The sequence below is a fragment of the Haliaeetus leucocephalus genome, unplaced genomic scaffold (assembly GCF_000737465.1).
Source record: "Haliaeetus leucocephalus isolate CR32 unplaced genomic scaffold, Haliaeetus_leucocephalus-4.0 Scaffold406, whole genome shotgun sequence".
In the NCBI taxonomy this organism is placed as follows: domain Eukaryota; kingdom Metazoa; phylum Chordata; class Aves; order Accipitriformes; family Accipitridae; genus Haliaeetus; species Haliaeetus leucocephalus.
Genome location: NW_010972842.1, coordinates 2,941,136 through 2,968,180, shown reverse-complemented (window position 1 = coordinate 2,968,180; position 27,045 = coordinate 2,941,136). Strand labels below are relative to the sequence as shown.

At 37.3% G+C, this 27,045-nt stretch overlaps 1 protein-coding gene across 1 annotated transcript in view; it reads right to left on the bottom strand.

The window, feature by feature from the left end:
* The window catches only part of DOCK4 (dedicator of cytokinesis 4), a 248,424-nt gene that overhangs the window by 161,685 nt on the left and 59,694 nt on the right, over nucleotides 1-27,045 (bottom strand). The window contains exons 3-5 of the mRNA XM_010574107.1: nucleotides 2,470-2,584; nucleotides 1,141-1,224; nucleotides 89-129 (exon numbers count right to left, since the gene is read on the bottom strand). Coding sequence (XP_010572409.1) covers nucleotides 89-129; nucleotides 1,141-1,224; nucleotides 2,470-2,584 — 240 coding nt within the window. The remainder of the gene's footprint in view (nucleotides 1-88; nucleotides 130-1,140; nucleotides 1,225-2,469; nucleotides 2,585-27,045) is intronic.

Genomic DNA, 27,045 nt, shown 5'->3' with positions numbered 1-27,045 from the left:
ATATCATATACTTACATGGAGACTATAAACTTTTAAAAAGTAAATACAGATTTTTGCCAAAGAATGCAAAAGTGCAATTCACCTTTACCTTAACATTGGGGTTTTTTAAGGCAAATCCTCTGTACCATCCTGTGAAGAAAGAACATTTTGCTTTTTAACATATGGAAATAATTTGCATATGTAAAACAGATTTCATTTTTTGCTTTTGGACAGAAGTGACAGTTAGACAGTGCTGTCAGACTGCCACTCATTTAAAAGACTTTCTGTACAATTAAAGGCATTTTGTTTAAACCAGGTCATATTCAGATGACTTAATTGACACAATTTCAGGAATTACTCTAACTCTTATCCCCAAATGTTTCTAACAAGGTAAGCCAAGTCTATTTTGCACTAGACACCACACCAGACAAAAGGGAAATTATTTCATATTCACTGTAAACATTTACAAATCATTTTTGGACCTCATGTTCTAAATCTATCAGCCACATTACTATACAAAATTCATAGTATATCTGATATTCAAAAGAACAGATCCTACGCCTTCTATAAGAAAATTTCTTACAAGGTAACAGTATATATTCCTGATATGAAACCAAAAAATATCTATATAATGATAAATGATCATAAAGTCATATTGACAGACAAGCCTTGGGTAATGTATTAAGGAGGCAGATTATGAAAAAATGCAGGTTTATTTCTCTATCACTAGTAACGGACATTTGCTGAAATCATATTAGTATTTTCTACCTCAGAACAGAGGCAGAAGAGAATGTTTACACTACTTTAAGATTTAACCTTATAACCCTCAATTCATTTGAAAGGGTCTTGAAGGCAGCCAGGCTTCCCTTGGAAATACCAAGAAAACAGAGCAATCACAATGAGAACTTCTTGCTGTTTTAATTGTTATTGTCTATGATTGTTTATTAAGCAGAGAGATTAAATAAAAAGTGTGAACTGCAAATTAATTATTATAGCAATTAGAGCTCACTGGAATTGAGGAAAAAAAAAATGAAGAGGCCAGAATGTGTTACACTATTGACTTAAAAATGTGTTAATTTAAGAAAATAAATGAATAGTAATGGGTTTCAAATCAACAGTATGAAACTTCATAATCACTGGAATTCCAACCTGTGAACTCACCATCACATTTCTCTAATATTTGAACAGTGTCTCCAATCTCCAGTGATAGGCCGTGTGGGACTGTCCCTCGAAAACCAGCTATTACTGAAAAAGATAGTAAGTTTCAATTATTTACAGCATTAAATATAAATTATTATTCCTCTTGTTAACAAAAATTGTATATTAACAGGGGAAGTTAAGTGTTAGAATAAACAGGCTTACTGAAATTTAATAAGCTGGAAGAAGAATCAAAGGTTAAGCCACTTTTATGAGCAGAAAATTTAAAATACAGGACTTGGAAAAAAGCCCGAAACACAGACCTACTATACATGAATGGAAAGCTTGTACTGGAGAACACTGTTAGCTAGACCATGACTACACTGAAGAACAGAAACTGTTTTATTCCAAATGCTCACACTAACACATATCAGACCGCAGAATTTAGCAAGCTGAAAGCGCCAATATTTTTGTTGCCTTCTGTACCACCCATACACCACAAAAGGAAAACCTTATTTCAGATTTGCTTAATGGATGCTATAGACCCAACACTCCATATAATCCTAAATGTGAGGAAATGGTTAGGGGCTGGAGACCACTGAAGTGTGCTGTTCACTGAAATACATTAAGGGCACACACAGTCTCCCTGGAGCCAGTGAAGCCCAGGTCATGAGCTCAGGCTGGGACAAGAGCTACAGAAATGGGCTTCCCTTGCTGGCGATAAAACAGGTCTCAAACAAAACATCCACCAGAGCAGTGATGTTCCCAAATACTTACAGCAGTCAAATTTTAAGTCTTATATTGTTAGTGCTAAAAAAATAGCCAGCTATTTTTTTCACTCAGAACCAAAATATAATACTCAAAAGCTTCTCAAAACGCTCACTCCTACAAATGCTAAGAATCCATTAACATGCTTAGACAGCAACTCAGCTATTCAGCCCTGTGCTTACTGTATTTGAAATTCTGAACTAAAATAGTGCCTAATACAGGCCATGAGACCAAGCAATAGTGATTGTGATTCCCTATATTGTAATACTCTTTTGGAGCTTAATTTGGAAGCTGAAGAGGAAAACAGCCTTTTACTAATATCAGCAAGGCATGATGCACAGAATTACTTAGTGGCCTAACAGCAGTCTTGCTCCTATCAAATATCTATCCATTTAGATAGGAAAACCCAAATCTCACAGCAAAGTAAAAAAAACCAACACCAACTCAGAGGCACGAGAACAAATCTTCACATCTAAAAGCCAAAAGGAAACCCCATGGGTGCAGATATGCATATAAAGTAACTGCTCTTCCACCAACAGACCTGCAAGATTTCCAGTCACAACAATCCAGTTTGGCAGCTCTTGCCTGCCGACGGAGGACTCTCCCGCCACAGGCAGAGACTATGCTCAAACACAATATAACCTGTCATCCACCGCCTGTGCTTGTCACGCTGTTCGTCAACGGCAGCAAGAGAGATCAGCTGTCAGCGGCCACAAAAACTGAAAATTCATTTGTGGATCTTCGCCAGAAAGTTCCAGATTTTAAGAGTGAACCAAGAGGACATGGTTTATACTATAGGACGGCATGGATAAAAATGTACAGAAAACACATTTTTGCCAAATCTTTCTTCAGAATCTGAAGGCTTCAAAGCTCACTGAATTCAATCATCACTTCAATCATCACTAAATCATCACTGTGCTTAACCCATGATCTTTATTTATCCCTTTGAAAAAAGCCTATGAGATTACATGCCTGGTCAGTCCCTAAGTTTGATATAACACATGACCAGTATTTGTAGCATTGAGCTTTCCACCACCCCCCTGCCCCCCCCCCAAGGCACATGCATTGAATCAATCTCTATTCATTTTGGTGCTTGTCCTACTCTTAAGATATTTACACAGAACTAAAATACCCTGAGATACGCATCATGAAATAAAAAGAGCTACTTTCGTTCCCCCACCACAATCAAGTACACCATTTTTTAAGAGGGTTAGTTGCAAGACAGCATTGGTACATTGAAAAAGTTTGTCTAAGAGTTGAGAAATGAGAATTTTTCAATTAATTCTTACACAAAGATCTAAAAATTAAAACAGCTTATTAACTACAGACAGATTAAAATAAAAACAGAACTCCCTGAATATCAATACAATGTATATCTAAATTTTTCTGTAGCACTGGAATGACAGGAGTCATTCTGGTCACCTTTCTAGATTCCAAGAAGCAAAACTGAATTATGAAGCCTGCCAAAATAGCACCTACAGCCACTGAAATAAAATTAAGGAATTAACAGAAGCAGCATGCAAAACCAAACCAAACCCTTGTGTTATTATACTTGTGAGATGTCTTATTTTTAAACTCCATGAGATAAAAAGAATGACAGTAATTTTCTCCTTAAGAGCCAATATATCCTGTCACATTGTTATGATAGGACTTTGCTGTGACATTCAGTTTTTATTACTTAGTTACTAGATCTGTTAAAGATCTCCCCCCCCCCCCCCCATTAAGAGAACTTTCAGAAAAAACTTTTAGGACAAAAAAGATGGAAATCTGACATAGTGTAGAAAATAGCTAGAACTCATTTTAGAGCATGTATGGAAGAAAAAATTATACCTTGAAATATCTTCTAGAAGGACAGCCCGCAGCGTACCACAAAAAGAAAGAAACGAGGGCATCACCTATACCACTGATCCAGCACATTCACCTGATCAACTCGCAAAACTCTGGCTGGATACTTACAGAGGTCTTGCAGTGAGGTCAGGCTCAAAACAGGCAGCCCGTGGTCATTAGCAATGCCACTCAAAACAAAGTGCACTGCAGAGCAGCACAGAATTTAATGCAAAGCACAGGAATCCACAGATAAATTTACCACACAAATGTTAACTCGGCTAACTTTCTACTAATCAAGTCATGTTACAGAATTGGGACGGAAACAGAAAGTGGCTATTCCTGTCTTTTTAGTTTATCTGTGGGGTATATACATAAGTAGACTACAGGGAGGATAATGATGAAGTCATGGAAGGAGGTAGTTACAATCCCACCAGAGAAGATCCCAGGATTCAGCAGTTCAGCTAGGACACAGGGTTCTTAACCAAGCCATGATATAAGTTTGATGTACTGAATCTCTTGCCCTTTCCTCCAATGACCACATTGTTCTGCAACACTTTGCAGATGCTCCTTAATCCTTTCTCCTAGTAGTAGTAAGTATATAATTAATCACTCTGCAGTGACCATGGCTTAAGGTGTTCTCAGCCTAACTTGAGAGCAGTACACATTTATCATACTCATAGAACCGGACTTTTTATATATACAGCATTCACCAAGCCATGTGCATCAAACGCACTGTTTTCATTCTTGTAACAACAGTAGCTGGTGTGGTTATTACCTTCTCTCACTTTCATTACAACTAGATAGCAGACACCTTAGAAAAGGAGGATGAACCGAAGAGAAATCCACTCTGAATATAGCTCAGACCAATATCTGCAGTCTTTGCAGATGCACTGTCCACCTACATGTCCTCAGGAAGCTAAGTATCAAAAGCACTTGCATCTAGAGACATGTTTTTGTCACTGTAGTACCTGAAGGTCATATAAATGTTCTGTTTGTGTTTCAAGCACAGGCATAGTGATTGATGCCCTCTTCAATCACCTCTCAGCCACTGGAGAAATGTGTAACTCCACAATAAAAGTTTGTAGGCGGATATATTCTCAGAAGTGTTTTAGAAACTGAGTTGAAATACAGCAGCCGGCTGGCATTATTAAATATTTCCTTGCTGCCAAAGGGTACTCAGAGGATAAGAAAGCAAGACAACAACACAGGATACAAAAACCTAATCCATACAGAAGGTGAAATCAAGAACTACAGTGACACGCAATATTAAAGCAGCTTTGGGTTTAAAGCCAAGCTTAAAATTTTTAGGGTATTGCAGGTGCAGTGAATCCCAAGTTATGAAACAACCCATTTCCATGAGAACTATGGAATGATAATCAGAAAGACAAGAACATTTATGAGCTAACCAGTTAAGTTACCTCTCTGTGATTAACTGCTAAAATTAATCAAATGTGCCAATATTTTCTTAATATTCTTCTACCTTTCAATGGAACAGAATCAGTTCAATTAAAAATGTGACATAAGACCTTACAAGACATTCACAAAGTTACAAGAAATTCACAAAAGAAGGAAAGAAAAAGGAACAATCTGATGGATCTCTCATGTTCAGTTTCTCAAAAGAAACTTCTGTCTTTCTGCTCTCATACAAATCACTGCCTGCCTGTGCTTACTGTTGGACAGTTTTACATATGCAAGCACCTTGCATATAAGAAGATCAATCCAAGTCCAAGGTCTTAATTAAAGCCTAAACTAAGTTTTTTTTGGTACAGGAACTCACCTGCCTATCTAGAACACAGATAGCATTACTGTTCTAAAAAATAAACAAGATTCTTCTTCTACTTGCAACTAGTGCATTCAAATCTTACATATGAGTTACCATTATAAAGATGCACTTGAGACTCATCAAGAGCGTGCTGGGTTTCATGCCTGGCTTGACATTTTGCCTTTAAGATGAAAATGTCTCCCCACAAAGGGTGCAATGTGACATGGTGCTCAAGATGCCCCTCATCACAACTTAAAATTAAGCTCAACCCTACGAAAGGAGACATGCAGTATACTGAATGCAGTTCCTGGCTGAGTAGCAGGACACACACTACCACATATAAAAGAATCAACAGCAGTAGAAGAACATGTACAACAAATACTAATACCTCAAAAATGGGCATTTATACCACAATAGCAGACTCAGGTTTCACATAATAGAAAACAATCCTTCAACTGAAGGAAGAGGAGGGGGTAAAGGATGTAGGGTAGAAAAATGTAAATTACTTTAATAATTACTTGGCCATACCGTGCATACTAAATGCTGGAGTAAAAAAGAAACTCCAGTTCAATGCCGTAAGTCATGATGCCCCAACTATCAGAGGCAGCATATGAACCACACAGAAACATGGTAAAAACACTCTGGAAAATAACAACAGGTTTGGAGGGTGGGAATACTGTGTCAGTGGCACTGGTTTTGATGGGGAGCAAGGTGCTCCGATAGAAAAGGAACTGATTAGCTGGTAAGAAGGGTGGGTGGCCCACTTCAAAGTTTTGCTTGGGCTTATATTCTTAAAATTTTTATGCCTGAAATAACTGGAGATCTGCACATAAGAACTAATGAGGCAGACATTGTTATTCCCTTCCTCCTAACAGATGACCAGAAGCTATTATTGATTCCGGATATTATCTGCTATAATTGAAATCAGGTCCCCTCAGTAGCAAAAGCAATTTTTGAAGTTTTTATTCTGGACTTAAAGTGCCATTCTTTCACCAGATTGAGACTTTCAGGTATAACCATTTCAAGAGGTTTCTCTTCTATTCAACAGTTGAAAAAGTAACAAAAAAGCTGTAATAAATGAAATCAGGGAGCTTCTAACATTATAAAGTTTTTATATTAGTTAAAACAATCATTTACTGTTGCATATTTCCTGTATGATGGAAGATTGAGCTTGTTTTTATGCAGTATTTTAGCTGATGAGTAATGATGTGTATATATTACCTTTGAGGAAGGCTCTGATTCAGTGGTCTTTATTGCGGAAATGTAAAAAACTATCCTTTGATATGTACTTATGGGTAGTAAATACACCAGACATCTGGCACTGTAAGCAGCTGCAGAAAATGCAACATTAGAAAGCACATCATCAGGACAGCCATTAAAAAAAAAAATCCAACTACTTTATCCAGAATACTGTTTGTAAACTCGTGTGAAGCTACTGAACACTGGCAAGCAATGCAAGCATCCAGTGGTACAGCTCTCAGTATTTTGTGGCACAGGGATCTCCTGAGCAAGACGTGGTTATTTTTGTGTTCAACAACCATTGAGGGATTTTTCTTCTGTGAATTTGCCTAACCAGACTTTGCATGCATCATAATATCAGTGTCCACAAACTCAGTGAGCTTTCCAGTTTAAATATGCTTCATGAAAAAAAGTCTTCCTCTTATTTTACAGTGCCACTTAAAATTTCATTTCATGTCCCCTTGTTCTTGTGGGAAAGTTTGAACAAGCAATCTCTTGTCACCCTCTCTGTACCTTAGCTGTACCTTTTCCAGAATGAAGCTTTTTCTCCTCAGAAGAAGCTGAAGAACCTTTTTAGATTTCTAACTAGGCAGAATTTTTAGAAGCATAAACACACAGAGGCATACAACTTTGCTAATGCAGAATGGCCAAAGCTTACTGTAAAAGGCCATCACGTGCACTGAGGTTTGCCAACACATGAATTGATCTGGATGGAGTGGCATGATAGCATAGCTACATGCTCATGCTTCTAATACACGAGTTAATTCAGGCATCTGTTCGGTAATGCATTGTGCTGCCTACAGATACCCTAGGAGGCTTGCTGCAAACCAAAAACAAGCTAATGAAGACAGTGACAGAAAAGCAGGGGGACAGGGAGGGGATCAATCTAATCTCCTTTCAATAAACACAATATATATGAATGTTAGTTTCAATAACAGAAGTGATCCTTAAATCTCCTGCAGATTATTGAGGATAAACACTTTCAAATTTATACTGAAATAAAAAAAAGTGACTTCTCTCGCCTGTATATGTACAGCACAATTAAAAGGATCAAATGCATCTCTCAGATGATGACAGTCACTGACTCCTGAGCCACGTGTGGCTTTTGAACATCTCAAGTGCTGCTCACGTGCAGCAGTCAATTGTTCTTAAGAGATGAGTGCTTGCGTGGAATTTTCTTAACATTTATTGAACAGCTATGCATGGAAATACCTCAACGCACATCAAAAATCATCAAAAAAGTTTGTATCAAATGTCCAAGCTTTGAAAATACTATATAAAGTAGAATGCTTATATACAACTGTTCTTCACTTGTCTGAAAAACAAAACAAAACCATCTGGAATTCCTATTAATAGCACCAGCTACCTATAGAGATAAGACAAATGACAAGTCTGAAATAGACAAAGGACACAGAGCTGCAGCAGACCATATTCCCTCCTGTGCTGGTCTCAACGCCTGAATTCAGCAAGGTAATCCATTTCAGATCCCCGATTACAAGGCTGCCAAAAACCATAGGACAATTCTAACATAGATAATCAGTTTAGTATGACGGTCTGAACGTTTGTCAAGCTCTCCTCATCCTGCATCTCAGCTACAGGCAGGAACCTAATTATCTCTTTGATAACAGCTTGATAGGTTCCCCCAATACCTGCAAACATTTTTGCTAACTCTTTCCTTTGGGTACCCTAGCTATTAGGCACTACATCTTCGAAATGAGCACTAAAAGTAACAAGTGATGGCACCTATTTGCTGTTGAGAACAGCTGGCAATCTAGAACACCAAAACCGGAATAAGCCAGCATGTACACCACCAGGGCCCCTGTCCTCACAGGTATGAGATTTCATTAATGGTTTTTCTTCTTCTACCAAAGAACTAGTTATGCCCTTTATATTTCTTGAACTCCTGCTGCATCTTGTTATGTCTACATCTTGTCCCCGCTAAGTGCAACTTCTTGATTTGCATTAGTTTGGGATCCAGGAATTTAAAAGTAAAAGAAAATAAAACAAGTCTTTACAAGAGTAGAAAATCTAGTACACCTCAGAGCCTATGAATAGATGATACCACTCCTCCCTATGAATTTGCTTAGGAGTCTCCTTCTCTACAGAGAAGGAAAGTCAATGTAAAACCTTTCAGAGACATCACAGTAGAAGGCGAGGTGGACTCAGTACAATCAAGTATAGATTTAATGCATTCAATCAATTATAACAAAGGAACTAGTCTACATGCAGTTTGACAAGTTGGTCTCAATTCTCTAATGTAGAGCTACAGATGCAGTATCGATGCACTAAGACTGCTATCTTGAACAGCAAGCATGGATTAAGAGTCGTTTTCCTTCATTACGTGAAAACAGCAACAGCTTAAAAATCCAGCTTGTAGAAAGGAGTAAGTGGAAAAAAGTAGATTATGTTAAGATGACATTATCTATGAGAACAACCTTTCTTAGTTAAAAATAACTATGTTATTCACTATGACTTTTATTCAGACTAAGTATTTCCAAAGGTCTAAGCATTTTCAAACTTTGTTCAGTAGTTCCCTTAATTTTTAATAGCATGATCAAGGAAAAGAGTTATTGCTATTTAATTTTAACTTGAAAAAGTCTTCATGTTTCATTCACAGCCTTTGGGGAACCAAAGTTTCTGATTAAAATCAAATAAACCACCAGGGTATTTTGTAACTTCCTGTGTCGGGTACGATAAACAAGGGAGGTTAACGTATTCATAGCACAAGTGAATCATCTAAGGTCCATCAAAGCCAACAAAGCCCTGTGATTGCAGATACCAGATCTCATGACAACTTGAGTGCATTCTGGGCCTCATTAAAGCACGAGATGGTGGTCACCAAAACCTCCAAAAAGTAAAAATTTGAGAGACACAAAATTCTACATTATTTCAAATCTGGATCCACAGTGATGCTTTTGTATATGCCAGCCAGTTTGCTGGCTACCTGTCAAATCCCTACAAAGCCAGCAGAAATTGAATAGGAAAATTAAATGTCGCACATAATTATAGACACAGGAGATATCTCCCAGAAAACAGTTAACTTTTTTCAGAATAATACGAAGACGATTATTTTAAAGTAGGCCTTGAATAGATGAGCACATCCTTACAATTTCATGCTGACTTAATGCGAGAACACTGGTTATGGTCCAAAGTCTAATGACCACACATTTGCCCATTCTCTTTCCTCCCCAAAAGTATTACAACACAATACGCTGCTCCAAACTCGGGGGGCATAATTTCACAGCCTTTAACAAACTGCAAGTAGCACCATGCAAACCCAAGCTCAGAAGAGCTATAGTCATGTGAACTACTAAAAAAACAAGACTACAGTGCAAGCTGCAGCACTACTCTTCACCAACCATCAGAGCCACCCAAGGGGAACACAGTTAAACAACAGTACAGTAGCTGAGAAACTCCATGTGTTTGGTATCAAAGAGTTTGGCAAATGAGACTGGTTTCCCCTTAATATGTCACTGTTTACTCCCGTTCAAGTAACAAATAGCATTCAAGGAAGCCAAGAAAAGCAGAGCATAAGTTTTCTTCACCAATACAAAAGAGACAGAGCACCCATCTTCCACAATAAAATTTTTCTAACAGACAGGTCCACCAAATGACCTTATAGATGAAACACTGTCCAGTTTTCTTCTATTTCCTTTGGAAGAGCAGGGTTTAACTCTTCACTTGACCAGCCATCAGTGGAACACAATAAAAAAAACACCACTGGAAAACCAGTGGAACTCACACACACAGAAAAACACATACAAAAAAAAATTTTCAATGCCATTACTTTTCAGCTTGTCTGGTATCATTATATTTCAGATGAGTTTTAGTCTCCTGATAAGCTGTATTTCTCTGACATTCAACCATTTCTTTATGAATTTATTTTACGTATTTTCATTTTACCACTAAGAGTTCTGTTTATTTTGACTTTAACGTACCTGCAATGTTCTCTCTAGCATTTTATAACTTAAGAAATTATTCTGCTTTCGTAAGCTATGAGCCTTAACCACATTGCCACTTAAAATGCATATTTATTAAATGTCAATTTTTTGCTGAACATCAAAAATTATTGGAATATGGTTTTAATCACGAGTAGTCATTTCTTCAGTAATGAAACAAAAAACCCCACCAATTTATGCAATAAGCAAATTGTGCAATTTAGCTAACAGTAAAAATAAATAATTATGAGCTTCTGTAGCCTGTCCTACAGGTCAGCCAATTCTCTGTAGATACAAACTCAGTATCAGAAAACCTCTTGAAAGACAGCATGGTTTGGCAAGGTGTGGAATTAAGTGCAAGGAAGGCAATGATTACAAATCACTTACAAGTACCCTGGCACATGTTTTTTATCTTAAATGAGGCAGAACTTTCTTGATCTAGTGTAATTGAGGGGTGTTTCAAATACACTGGAATACAGCTATCAGGACTAGTAAAGCAAAACTTTCTCCAATGAAAATCCTCAGAGACCACTGAATGCAAGCTTAAACATCCCACTCTGGCTCTAAACTGGTTTATTAGGTTTAATGGTTGGAAATAACCACTGCACTTCTCAGCCTGATTTCAATAGTTGAGCCAGCAGAATTCAGTGTATTTAGCCCTTCAGAGTTTCATCATTAATCCATAATCTCCATAAAGCTAAAACTTCAGGCATATTTAACATAATCCCACAAATATCTTAAAATGTATGACCAAACGGAAACGTAACAAGTACATACACCTTTTTCCTAATCCAAGCTCTGAAAAAAAAAAAAAAAAAACCAAAACCCCCAACCCAAACCCAAACCAAACCACCTGGATGTATACTTTTAATAGTATCCCTGTGGTGTTAAAGCACACTTTCATAAGTGCAACTATATGATCCTCAAAAAATCAGAACCTTCACATGCTGTTCATGCTTGCTTAAGAACAGTGCCTGTTCCTCCAAAAGCAAGGGTGAAGAGAGTTTAGGTTCAGTTGGCAGCTGTTTATAAAAGCACACAACAGCATGAGAAAAATGTATCTGAAAAGTATATGCAACCAATCAGGATTATGAAGATTGCTGACAAGGGAGCAATTGTTCTGTTTGATGTGATGGGGAAAGGAAGTGTATGAGCAAACAGTCCTCTCTAAATGTTTATATTATAATTCATTGCCACATCTGAACGTTTATCTTTTTATGTAAGAGTACTTCAAGAGACGAGATGATTCTTTTGGTTCTTAACATCTTGGGAGAGTCACTAAAAATAACTGCCGTTGTCACAGTCCTCTCCTTACCCCTTCCTCTAGATTTGGCACAGAAGCCTAGGAATACGTTTGGGATACCACAGGTCAAGGAAAGCATGGTAAACAGGGATGTATTTCTAAGGAACTGGTACTGGGAGACACGTTCTCATGCTGCACCATGAAATGCTCTCTGAATGAAACTAGTCAAGGTCAACTTGTCAAGCAGCTGGGCAGTCCCAGGCAAACCAGACACAGGTACTTCTTTTCTTTTAGTATTAAGGAGTTTTCCCAGCCTTCTCTAGATGAAAGAGCCTACAGGACTCTTTCCTGAAACTCTTAAAAAACCCACAAGTAGTAAAAACTCTATTTCGTAAATAAGAAACATGAGCAGAGACAGGTAAAAAGTCTTGAGTCAGCCCGGTGTCTGCCAGCAGGTTAGGAACAAAGCTGAAATAAGCTAACTCAAAGCAAGCTGATTTGCAATCTATCCACTTGGCCAATGTCCACGCTATTAAGCCACATTATGTACTTGTTTTGCACTGAACCGAGGTACAAAACTGACAGACTTAAAGGAAAAGAAGCTGCCAAACTTCACTGGAAAGGGGCATGGACGAGGCAGGGAATGAAGGGATATGAAAGTCAAGGCAAAACCAGTAGTGAAGAAGAGCAGAGCCTCCTCCCAGGAAGCTGCTGCCCTGGAAGGGACAACTCCCAGGGAGGGACCGCAAACAAACAGCAACTCCAGGACCAGACTTGGCCACAGTGCCACAATTCATCAAGAGGGCCATCATGTCACATCACACAGAGCTGATACAATTGTTACGCTAATTTAAAATCATTCATTTTCTTCAATACTGTTTTATTTTCCCCTACAATTAATAACCTCCTGGGAATCCAGATAGAATAACAAAGGCCTCATGGGATTTATCCAGCATCTGAGGTAAGGAGATGACAAAGTTGTATTTTCCTCCCATACTTGAAAAGCCCTGCTGAAACAAGGATATGAAACTCGAGCAGAAGACCCCTTGCAAAAAGAGATTCTACAAGTATGTAAATTTTATGCAAATGAACATTTACTAAGTGATAAACTATGGTGATCACACCTTTGGGGTTGTTATGTATTTGGTTAAACAAATTATTTGGTCAGGTAGTGGAGTGTGAATGGATTTTTTCCATTGCACAGCCATTAAAAAAATTTATTTTTAATATCTGCCTTCAGGAATTGGTTCCCAATTTATTGGGCTTTTTGCTTTGTTTGAACACCCTTAGAAAGGACATATTAATTCAGAAACTAATTGACAGGAATAAATCACCCAGGCCTTACTATTGTCAATTATAAAAACCAAAACAATAATTACATGTGTGACTGTACCATAAAGTGTCGTCAGTGTCCTGCAGTTAATGCATGAAATTGCACTGTCCACAGAGCAAGTAAAGACAGATTGTTGCAAATTACCCTGGGAATTCCTTATATGAGGTTTTCCTCTCTGCTATGAACACTAGCAACTCAGAAAGCAATTTATTCCTTAAATAAATGTTGATAAAAATCATTTGCCACAGTTAAGTACCCCGTTTTCTTCTTTCAAAGACCAAGTCATACACATTCAGTACTGCAGGAAGAAAGCAGTATTGCCCAGCAGCAATGACAGTGCTCAGGAATCCACTAGGCAAAAAAAAACAAGCGAAGAAACCATGGTTCCCACCAATCTAGCTTAAGAAAAAAGTTTCATTCAGAGTCTGGCAGTAACACTGCCCACAGAAGCATGAGCAAGACACACCAAGCAGATAAGTCAAGAGGACCACCTCTACTCTATCGTACACTGTACCTCAAAGGTCAGTGCTTCAGATAATGGCTGTACCTGCCACCATGACAATAAACAAGCAAACAAAAAACCTAGTTAAATTATAAGCAAAACTCCGCTTAATCAGTCAGCTTGTGGCAAGTAGCACACGAAAACCAATGCATAGCATGTTCAAAGCCCCAAACCACATATAAAACCAATTGCTGCAGTACTTAGAAGTTCTGCCACTACCAAAATCCATGGTGAAGTCCCCACTTGCACAAAATTCTCTTCCAGATTTTTGGAATAAACGGAAGAACAACCAGAACAGGTTCTAGTTAGAGAAATGCAACAAGGGTCATCAGGGGCATCCATCATCTTCCACTGCAGTAAAGAACTGAGCTTGGAAAAGAGATCTAACTGACAATATATTAGAGGTATGCAAATCACAAACAATAGGGGAAAATGAACATGGACTTATCCCCTTCTCTTCAAAATATAAGAACTTCAAGGAATGAACAGTCTGGCAGCAGGTTTGAAGTGAACCAAATAATATTTTCATAAAGGTACAATCAAGTTATGGAACATCACTGTCACAGAACTCTGTGAAGGACAAAAAAGAGAAGTTTTAAAAAAGGGGTTACAGATGTAGGAGGACTTAAGTACAACAGTCCTAATGCACCCTTTGCCTTTAGAAGTCTCTAAAAACTATGGTTAAATCTATACTTTCCTTATTTCTTACACTCTTTCCCAATAGAGGATTAATGGACAGGTAAGAGACATCTGTGGCTGGATCCAGCTTGACATTGTGCAGTTCCTGTACTCCACCAAGCAGTTTCTGATATCAACTTCAGCTTAAGTAGCAATATACAGGTGTTGAAAATTAATAAATTAGACTATCAGTAGACTGCAAGGATGTTTTTAAAACTGAGCAAAACAAGCCCTTAGGACTGATAAGACAAACATCATGTGGCATGTCTACTATATGGAGATTTCTTTTTAAACAAAACATTTTCAAAACCACTGAAAAAAAAATCAGCTGCGGAGAGCCAAGCCAAATGCTGAACCTGAAGATGGTTAAGCACAAACATACTTTAAAAACAACAGTAACTTTCCTTAGACATATCTGGCTTTAAAACAACTGTATGATTTAGTACTTCTGCATTATTCCCTTCCCGTCTCAAAAAATCATTTGCCTGAGACCTCTGAATTTAAGTAGCTGGGATACCAACTCAGATATAGAATCACTGGGAGCACCACACATGAATAAACACTGTTTTGGATTTGATTCAGCAGCAGGTTTTGATTCATACCATAATCACACTCACTAATTAAAACGATTACAGGTGTGTAAATAACCAGTAGCACAGCCAGCCTGTAATGGGTTTATTCTTCCTAACAGCAAATCGAAGACACCAAATCAAAGAAAAATGACATTTTATGGAATAGGAAAGTATTTGCAATCCAATACACAGTTGAACTTGTGGAGGAAGAGGAAAGCAAGAGGCACACCAAGGCTTGCAACATTGCTTCTAGCTTTCTTAAACAATTTAAATATAGTATATTCAACTCACTTATAAAAAAATATGCAGTTTATTAACTCTAAAATTACCATCCCAATTAAGAGGAATCCCTTTACCACTTCACTAGGATTATCTGAAAGGTCAGCCAACAATCACTGCTGGGCTCATACTGAAATTCATTAGTTTCAACCAGCAGCAATTTTAATGGATATGATAATTACACTCATTGGTGGTTTGGTTACTTGTTGTGCCAGAAAGAGATACCATTATGTGACCAACATAATCCTACCTAATCCTTGAAGGCTTGCATGTAAACCACTGAAGTGTCACAGAAGGGAAATTATATTTGAGCAAAAAAAATCAGTGAAGTGTTATAACTTTTCATACTTCTTTTCTAAAATGTACGTAAATTAGACCATTTTATGCTTTTGGTCTCCAAAAGAATTGGAAATTGTCAAGCGAGCCGAAACAGAATATTCTTGCTCAAGTACATCTTCTGGAATTTGCAGCCTTTATATTTCAGCTAGATTAGACACGAGAAGACACAAACTAGGAATTTTATTTGGAAATACCCCTACCAACACTTCACCTTTTCTGAAAAAAAGTTGGTATACTGATTATGAAATTAGATGTGTTTATTTTCGCCTACCCTATCATTTCTATTTTACTGTTTCAATTCCTTCCCCTCCTTTTTTCTTTTTAAGGACTAAAACAACCACTAACATTGGCACATTGCAAACAACAATGAGAAAAAGGAGTGATCAAACAGCGATGGATGAATTAGAATTAAAAGTTAAATTGAAGAGATCTTTAATTTGTGCCTTTGCAAAAGCAGCACAGTAGTACCCAGGACACAGAGAGGGCCTGACGGTAAGCGTGAAGATTGGTCTCCATTACAAGTACTGAACTGATTAACATAATTATTGTAATGTAGGGCAAGTACATGCCAAATCAACACTAAATATCATCTTAATGATTCAACCTTGCAACTTGCTTTGCCCAGGTAGGCTTTTCAGCTATGAACATACTCCATCAGGACTAGGGATTTACATAAAATATTCAGGGTTGACCTGGTTTCATCAATGTTAGCCCTATTTTAAACTTGTACGGCGAAGACTGGGAAGTGGAATTAGGTGACAGGACAATGGAGTTCTGGCTTTTCTGTTTTAAGGTAGGTTTTCTTCCCTTTAATAATACTTAAAGTATATTTAATTTATTCCAAAATTATTGAAAAAATGAAACGTCTCTGGCTTTAGCAACACAAAAGCTAACTAAAGTATAGCAGAGCAAAAACTGAGGCAATTCAGATACATGTATTTTATCTCATGCCTCCTGAATTTAGGGTAGTACTGAGTGTGAAAGACAGTTTCCAGTTTTGACTCCTCCCTTATCAAAAAAACTTCTTTCCATCTTTGGAAGTATATCTTTTGCAATTTAGAACTTCATACTTAATTCCATTTTTTTCAACTATACAAAATTAGTAATGCACAGGAACTGATAATTTATGCTTTCCAAAACTATGGATTATTCATAAACTGCAACACAGGACCTATGTAGAATTGCATATGCTGATTTTCTTGTATGTCGAAGTAGCAACAAAAGTGGCAAAATAGCCAGTACTTTAATCATAGAATCACTTAGGTTGGAAAGGACCCTTAGGATCGGGTCCAACCATAAAATATACTACACTATACCCATATATACTATACTATACCCATTTCTCAGTAAACTAATTAACTCATGCCTACTGACTATGCAAAAGTATCTATTCTTAATTAATTTTGGTATCCAAGAGAAGTCTCTCAGAGTCACTTTTGTATCTCTGCAAGACACAACATTCTGCCATACAGCCACGAATACCCAAATGTCAGAGTAGCTATGGTTCATGTATGTGCGTTTTGCTTTTCTCATGTCTCCAGCATAACTAAGATGGGAAAAGCAAAGGCGCTACCAGACTTTGGCATAACTGTGGTGACAAAAAGAATACTCTGGCAATGACTTACAAAATTTTGGCACAGGACAAATGTTTCCAGTTGGGTTTGCCCTGGAATTCATAACATAAAGCTGACTGCTGGAACAGCCAGTGTGACCCTGGGGTTGCAATATTTTCCCTGATATAACTTAGCAACTTAAAACCATGAAAACAAGACAATGTTCTCTTACATAATAAAAAACCAAACCAAACAAACCAAAAACCCCAACTAACAACAACCCACAAATAAAAAAAACCCAACAAATAAAACCAAGAATCAGTACAGGAAAATTAATCAAGGACTTTATCAAAAGCTTACGATAAACTGTGTATCATTCCCAGTAAAACAAAAGTGGTAATGTAAACACAAGTGCTAAAACTACTGTAGCCTGCAACATAGAATTCACTGAAATTCTTAATCTCATCATAAGACTCTAAAGTAGGTCACAGCAAGCTTAAAATTTGACAGAAAGCAAAGACTAAGGGGTAATAGTATGCAAATCACTTTCCTTGCAAAGTTGATACTTGTTCCCCCCGATTTTGACCAAGCCTCACCTACAAAAGGATCCATTGTCTCTGCAAACAGAGGAATATTTATGTACACACCTTTAAAAAAAAGTATTAACACAAACCATGTGCTTTTAGACCACTTCTAATTGATCTAGAATTCTTTCAGTATTTATTTTTTCTTAAGTAGTGATTTACAGCTGCTCAGTATTATCTTAAATGCTATGATTAGAAGGTATTAAAGAGACCTAATACATTATATAGAAATTCTAGTTCAAAATATACATATATTTATAAACTTTTTTAAAAATTATACTCTCAGAACTCAGGCTTAATGGGGAATTTAATCTAACTTTTGCACAAAAGTATTTTAGAGCAAATTTCGATTAAGTTATGTACTTGTGAAAGGTAGAGAGGAAAATACCACAGTTATTTCTTTGTGAGCTACATTTATAAGTAAAATTTATGTAACCACATTTATCTTAATGTTCAGCACATCCTGAAAGTTATGTTTATTGGTAAAACAAAGAAAAAATGACCTAAGAATGAAAAAACCCTGCAAAGTGTCTGGCTTCCTTACATTACTAACTATAATCATGACTTTCAGTACTTATTATGTTTAACACTTAACACTTAATAAGTTAAATAATCAAGTTAAATTTGTCTCTTCCCTATATTCAAGGAGTTAATGTGGACATTTAGGATATTAGAACTTCAAAACAATTTTGTTTTGTCCAAGGGAAAGCAAACACTTGAGGATAAAATTCTTTATTATAAGTAAAACGCTTGTAAACTGCTCCCAAATCACATTCTTAAATCTGAAAGGTATATTCTGAAAGACAGTTATTGTATCTAGAGATTTTGTTTGCAGCTCAATGTTTCAGATTTCACCCTGGGAATACAATACTGCACTCATGATAACATGATAAAAGCGAGAAGCTACTGCACCAACACTGCACTCAACACAGCATGTTAATCTTATTCCAGATTATTATACCCAGGAAATAACCTAGCTAACTCCTGCCAAGCAGCTTTTTTTTTTCTTTTATTTCTTTACACCCTTTTTAAAAAACATTTTCAGATTTAAGTACTGTACACTTGCAGGGCTTTGATACAAAAAGGAAAACCAAAAATGGTTATGGTAGGGAAAATTATACTGGATATAATAGAGTGACTAGGTAAAACCATGCGCCTTAAAATTTGTGGTTTGTTCTCTACATTTTAATTGCCATAGTACTAGACTCATCACCTTTACTGTCAATATACAGCCATGTTTTCAGATGTCTGCTTTATAATCAAGGTAGCTGTATGTAAGGGAATCTTCCAAACCCAAATCTTCCTTAGGGTGCCAGACCAGAACTTCCTAATGCTGTTTAATGAGGCTTTAAATATTCAGTAAATCAAGTGTAACAGTTCAGAGTATCTGTCTATCCATGCTCAGGTTGTATCACAAGTGCTTTCTTCATTGCTAAGAGGTTGGTGACATGTGTTAGCCAACTGGCCTTTGGGTGGGGAATGGGAATCAAGGATCATTAAACTTTAATGACTGCTATCTGTGAAAAACAGAACAAGTTTGTTGTAAAGGTCAAAAACTCCAAGACAGAATAATTTTTGTCAATTATTAATGCAGATTCTTGTAAATCTTGGTCTCAGGTGGGTGGAGGTGGAAAGATTAGGAAAACGCAGCAAAAGGAAGCGGAAGCCTTGTGGAATCTCAGGAAGTCAAGGAAAGGCTCTGCAGGGGAAAGATGGGAGCTTATTCCCATACCAGGGAACTCCTAGGAGGAGGACAAAGGGATTGTGTCAACAATTCAAAGTTGATGCGATGTGAGGTAGGGGAAAATAAAAGAATGAGCCTTTCAAAGACTCCAATCTAAGCAAAAGAAAGCCAGCACCAGAGAAGTTAGGAAACTGAGGCAGGGAGGAAATGTAGAAACTTTTTATCCATAAGGAATGGAGCAATTAGATGAAGAAATCTTTTGGAAACTTATTCTTAAATATTTTTAATATCCTTTTAATCTAACATTTACTTGGACAGGTAACTGTAAATATTCAGTGCCAACAAGGTCAGAACAGCATCTTTTCAGGGCAGAGTTCTTCCGAGATCGCGACTGGTCCCGCCGAATCAGAGATGGCTCCAGGACCCCGCTTTCATGAAAGGATAGCATACAGATAACCCTCACTAGCTGAAACACAAGATGAGCCTATCATAACCTAAGAAACTCTAAGGCACACTGTCGTACTGAAGCGACACCCAATAATGCTAACACAAGGCTAGCAGCTCTCACAACACAGCTGGATTTTGATATTTATCCAGAGAGAAGGTTAACTGCTGGCATAAAGGAAACTACAAAAAAAAAATCTAATCTTAAAAGAAAGGAGAGGTGCAGAATTTGGAGATGCTGAAAAAGGCATTCAGTTGTTGGCTTCTCAGACTTCTTTCTTCAAAGAACATAAGCAATTTTTTTTTTTTTTTTTATGATGTGGTCATTTGTCCTCAGAGAATGGGACTAAGACCAGAAGAGTCAATCCATGTAAGCCATTAGACACGTGTAACAATTTGCTATGATTTCTGGATTACATCAACCATTTCAAAGGTGAATGCCCTTTCTGACTAGCCATCAGCATCCTTTCCTATTTTAGAGCATTATTTATATCTCCTATTTAGGCACAGGCCAAAACAAGACAGTCAGCATTTCATATTTGACAGTTAAGGACTTCAGTATGAAGTGACTTGATACTAACTACTGTGCATGAAAGCGTCAGTGTTGTGATTTATCACAACAAAAGCACTGCAATAAACAAAAAAATTGGTGATGGAGGGATACCACAAGTGGTTGCAACTGCTGATAGTCAATGAACTGGCTAGTTTACAGTTTGTACAAAGCCAAAATTTAATAGGAAACAACACAGTAGCCTACAGGATCTCTATTTACACAAATAGATGAATTAGGAAGATTAATTAACATTCTGATGTGTCAGAGAAAGTAAAGTGTCAGGACAAGTGCAGGGTAGAAAAAAAAGTTTAAAAGGTAAGAACTAATGATTCTAGAAAAAAAACCTAATTAGCAGGCAATTTATCACATTGCAACTACCAACCAATTTAACATCCTGAGGGGGTTTCTGACAAGCTAGAAGGGGAAAATTAAAGAAATCCTCTGAAACAGATCTAGGGCAGTATTCTAGGTCAGTATGCCGAGAGAAGCAGTACTGCAGAGGGCTGGGCAGCCGTGGCACTGCAATCTCACAGCTGCCAATGGGTGTTGCTACGGGCACAAATCCCACAGAGGAAGTGAGATCGGAAACCAGCTCTTTCAGCACACTGACCTCAGTGGCAGAACAACCCGTCCTGTCTTCTGGGATTCGCTCAAGCTGAGCACGAGGCATTAGATTCCCCCATAGACTCATTTTCCCAACCATGGCTGTAATACAAGTGTTATTTTGGAGGAAAATTTACGTAATCACAGAGATACTGTGATAAACGCGGACTTCTATTCTTCAGCTTGAAGAAAAGTTGTAGCTGAGGTTCTCTTCCGCATGAGCAGGAAAGTGCTAGTTAACTTCTATGAAGTACTGTTTTTTTAGCACATCAGTGCCACCAGCCCAGAGGTGGGACAAAGCTCCACTTTGATCACTTGAGCCCACCACGACGAACCTCCTGCTCTCATCCTCAGCAGTTGTTGGGCTCCTCTGTCCACTCTAACACTAGTGGTGGGACTTGGCCATCACCCTTCGGAATAGGCAACTGCAAAAACAAGGCAAATCAAGTATTCCAGAAAGACAGCCAAAGTAACTGTAGTGTAACTGGCTGTTACATAGTTTTAGGATAGATGGGGGGGGGGGAGAAAAAACTGGCAAAAAAACCCCCAGCAACAAACACACCCCCCCATTTGCATTAGTATCTCAGTCCCAAAGGATGACAATGTGTTTCTTCAATTGCCTCCCCCATACCCTTTTCTAAGCATGTTTTAAATAACTTTGTCACGTTACACTATATTTTAAACTCAAGATGACTGAACTAATTATGCTGCCATAAATATAACTGTCAAACTTAGCTAGGCAATCCCAAACTGTTTTCTTCCCAAACTATTTTTGCAATTTTTTCCAAATTGCAATTTACCCTAGAGATCAGGCTAGACATGCCAGAGTAAATTACAAATATCTGCAACCCAGAATAAACATTCCAGCAACATCCAAACTAGCAATGACAAAATAATTAACTACTTCATTTTAAGGGACAAACATCAACTAGTAGCTACAAAGGTATTTATTACTGCAACAAGCCTTCAGTTAAGACAAGCCCAAAGAAATGGTTCTAACATCTAGAAAACACTAGTCAACAGCACAAATATGCATGGCACAGGAGTCAAAAGAGTGTTTGGTTTTGTTTATAAAAATATAGCTGAACAGCTTTTAAAAGTTCAGGAAGGAAAAAGAGGAATCTGAATCAATCTCAGGAGTGGCTGTTCATTCACTTAAGTGGAGCTCAAAGTGTTTGCTTATCCAGAAAGCCAGTGTTTGGACAGCCAGTCAAAAACGTGCATCTCTAAAATCACTATTTTTTCATTTACCTGACAGACCTGCAACAAAGCATCATTCTTAGTTACTATACCTGGAACAAACAAAAGGCATGGTCACTACCACTGAATTCACATCCACAGTCAAAGCACTAAAAGTAGCAAATGAATAAAGCATTTAATGTTTTTAAATTACCAGTATTTTTTGCTATAACAGGTATCACTTACATATTCATCATATCTGTGGCTACAGTTTTTCACCCAGCTGCATCACTTTTGAACAAACCTCAGACATTCTATGAGTTTGCCAACTATTTAAAGTAAGAGACATAAACATGAGGATATCATAGGCAACCCAAGTGATTTTGCTTCCTAATTTCCAGCTGTGGCATATTTGCTAGTCTCTCCATTTAATTTTGATACCACACCCAGGACCAATCTTCCAACTCTGGAGACCTAGCAAAAGATGGAAAGTGAGCCTACACACAAATAAAGAGAAGTTTGAAAGTTACTTGCTTCTATCTCTTGACAGAAACACGAGTGGATTCCATATTCTGTATTTCACAGCATATAAACAATAGGCATTAAATAGAAGAACGCAGAGGTACATCTCTTCACCCTTGTGCTTGAAGATGGGCCACTCCCTCTAAAAGGCCCAACTACATTATCCACTGGCTCTCTGCACGCTTGGCACTGCAGCCATGGGGGCTCACCTGTTGCAGAAGCAAAGCTCCCATAAAACACACCTCAAAAAGCTTCTTTTCATTCTTCCTTGCTAAACTGACCAGGGTATTCATGGGAAGTTCCTACTCCAAATACCTTACATACCCTGTAGTTACTAGTAAACTAAGGTGTAGCTATTGAGGTAACAATCCATTTAATGCTCTCAGGACCAAAGAAATGGGGAATTCCTCACTTAACCACCTTATTCATGAAACACAAAGTTCCTCCACTGCATAACAAAGGACTGAGAAATCAAACATGGGTAGAAACCTCAACTATTCCACTGTATCATTCTTCTCAGCTCTCAAAATCCCCCAACTTCCCCAAGAAAACAGAAATTTGAGGTCTGGCACCATTAAGAGCCACTAAGAAGCATCATAGTTGCTTAAAAATAGGCAACTATGATGTATTCTGTAAACCACACACTTCATAATACATGCTATACATCTCCATTATAGTGAGACCTAAACAAACACCTATCAAACATACCTATTGAACACACCTTCAACAACAGTTGAGATAAAAACTAGTAGGTACAAAGCAGAGTTCAACAAGTGGAAGACGAGTCTGTGCAATTAATATTAACAGTTAACGAAGGAACAAAAGCAGACATTGCCTATTCAAAACCCCAAAGTACAAGGAAGTACAAAGGGACTTTCTTCACTTCTTAAAATTTATTAAAGGCTTCTGCAAAACAGCAATGAAGATAAGCATATTAACTCAAGCCTCAGAAATCACTGCACACACAGAACAATCTGTTACAAATCTAGAAATACAGAGCAACAAACATGTATCTGCAGCTTAAACACATAAGTAGCGGCCTAGAACAAAAGATTTCTTTTTTAAACAGCTTGACAACACCTCTGTGATCTATTATTTCATTAATTATCTCTTGCCTTAAGGACAGGGTTGCATGCGTGTTTTCCACTTACCACTCTGGCTTTTTGATGGCAAATTTTCCCTAGTCTAGAGGTCAGTGCTTTTTACTTCTTAAGTCTGTTGAACTTTGTTCCCTTCTGTATGCACTTCTAATCCCTACGGTTACTCCTGAGATGTTTTGAGCATAAATTTTGGTGTGAAAATTGTGAGAAAAGGACCAATATATGTATTTCATATGCTAAGAATCAATAAAGCTGAAGATACGTGCCTCATACTCCACTGCAAAGCTGCTCAGCTTGGGTGACTGGTAAAATCCGAAATTTTCCAAGTTACTTCTGAAATTGTCTTCCTATCAAGGAAAAATTTTATTTTCTTTTTTTCACTTCTAATGAGTAAGCAAGACATCCAAATGCACCAAAACTACATACTAAGAAATCGTAGCATTTATACAATTTCCAGTGGAGGATAACAAGCATTTACAAACTTTTGGGCAATCGCGTGGTATGTTCCATTGAATGAGATTAAGTATCCTTCTCTCCATACAGAAAATGAGCAAAATTTAACTTTCCATTCTTTTCTTCATAAGAAAGTTTTCCTCAACCATCCATTGGTTTTCAGGAACCCGTTATTGGTAGGTTTGTGTTTTTGAAAAAGGTACATGCACAGCATTCTAGATGCGTAACTTTCTTGTTCCTTTTTCCTCAGCTAGAAAGTTTAAGTTTCAATTCTTAGTTCAATGACTTACGTAACTAAATTTTAACTGCCACAGTGCATTTAATTTGCATATTCCAGACAACAAGAAAAATGTATGGTTACTCCAATTTTAATAAGTTATACATCCTCAGAAAGAAAGATTTTCATCTGTATTAAATATTATTACCCCAAAAAAGGCCTGGAGCTCTTCACCACTTTCTGTAGGTCACAACTTATCAAGAAAAGCACATTCATTCCTAGAAATGACCTTTGCTCAGGATAAAAAGCTTGAAAGTAGCTATTCTTTATGCTGACAGATTTGTAGGAAAAAAAAGTAGAAAAGAAAAATTTATATTCATATAGCAAGGTTATTCATAATTTACTACACTATGAGGAGGACGGCAGGTTACTTACTACATTTGCCTTTTACAAAACCAGATACAATGATTTCCCTAGTGTATTAAACTGTATTAAATCACCTGAGAGCTCATTTGTTATGAAAGACTTTTAAAATCTTTTTAATTTATCGAACCACTTGTTAGAAGAAATTCAAGTTATTCCTAGGGGTGAATAAGATTGCATGAACTGGTTTCAATTTTTTTTTTTTATTTCTGGATAATGTTCAGGTTTTCAAGTTAGACAACATGACAACAGGATTAGCAAGCATCTTATCTAAAGCACCACCTACACATTTGGGTAATGAAACTGCCTTTCAATTCCTCATTAGTTCTTGGCTTCTCTATAACTTCATATTGTTCCACTAATAAATCTGTAAACAATCATTTTAATTTGATTTCTGACCCAGAACAGATCAGATTCACTAATCTAGCCTGCTTCAGTTCTAGCTGTGACACTAGAATTGAACACTACTCTATCTGAAGGCAAATCACCATTTCAATGGATATATTTTATACATTTTTTGTATTTGTTTTCAGAACACCTGAAGAACACTATTCCTCTTTTGAAAAGGTTATGCTGTCACTAAACTGCCAAAATCTGCTTATATCATTCCTCTAGCCTCCCAATGAGGAATCTGTAAGTCAGAAAAGTATATGAGTAAGTTGGGTTTTTTCTTAATGCACTGACTAGTGCAAGTTAATTTATGTGTTTTCTGCTTGGCTCTTCTAGTCTGAGAGTCTGGTAGTAGTACTTCACTGTGTTTTTATTAATATGAACAGAAGTGAGCCACCACCTTGTTGTGCCATATCACCTTACTTGGTACAGTACCTAATTTTACAACTATTATTCCAAAAAAAAACCCAGTATCTTTGTTATTAATTTCATAAAATATCCTCTAGGTGCAAAACTGAGGTTCATCTCTAGGATATTACAAGAAAAATTATGTTTTAACCGAAACTTAACTTACCAAAGCTTTAACCTACCAAAATTGCCAAAAGAAAAAAATCAGAAATAACTGTATGCATGTTGTTAGTTTTCCTACTGAAGCAGTTTGTAGAATATCATATTTTAACATTTCTGAATAAAACTTTCATTACATCATAGCTTCTGGTAGCATAATCTTTCAAATACAATTTTAACACATATTATGCTATCCTTAAACAGAAAAGGGAAACCGCAAAATAACCGTAGCATATTCCTTTGCTTACCATCTATACCAGGCTTTGACCATCAAGGATGCAATAAGTTTTTTAATATAATGCTATCAGTAAAGCATTCTTTGCATTAGTTGCCTTTTGTGGTTACTTTTGTCATCATCTTTACAAACTTTTAACGAGAAGTGCTTCTGGGACATTCAAAGGAGATGGATACATCACATCAGTGACACTAGGAGAGGTAGTAGAGCTGAGGTTAAAATAGAGGCTGAAGAGAAGAGGAAGAGGGAAAAGATTACAAATAGGAAGAATGGAGGTAGGAAATGTGAGACAGATTCCTTCTTCCTCCTCCTTTTGAATTCTTACACTTTTTATATCTGGCTTCTGAGTGGATATAAGGAAAAACTTTGTCACCATGAGGCAGTCCAGCAATGCAAAAGGTTGCTCAGGAAGGCTGTGCAGTCTCCCTAACCCTAAGTTTTCAAGCCTACCAACTGGACAAAGCACTGAGTAACCTGATCTTATCTCACAACTGACCCTGATTCAAGCAGAAAGTTGGACTAGAGACTTTGAGGTCCCTTCCACCCTGATTATACTGTGATTTATTCTCAAACTGAGTTTGTGTCTACAGTTCTGAACCACACATGAAAAGAAAGGATAAAAAAAACCTATATCAAGTAAATTCTGAAGAGCCCTTTTACTGTTTACAGTCTTCCTGTCTGTTGTCATGTTCAGAAGAAACGTTCAAGGTAATCTGTTTGATCATCAAAAGGAGGAAGAAAAATTATTATTCAGTAGTCCCACAAAATTCTGTTTCCTTTAAAAGCTATGTAATTGTACGTTTTGTACCCAGTTCAGATGAGACTGCAGTGAATACAACTTCTATTTAAATGGAGACAGACTTGTCTAAATCAAGCCTGAAGCTCTTGTGTTCTTCAGAACAGAGTCCTTTGCCTGAGCCCTGCTCTCAGAGAAAGGGGAAT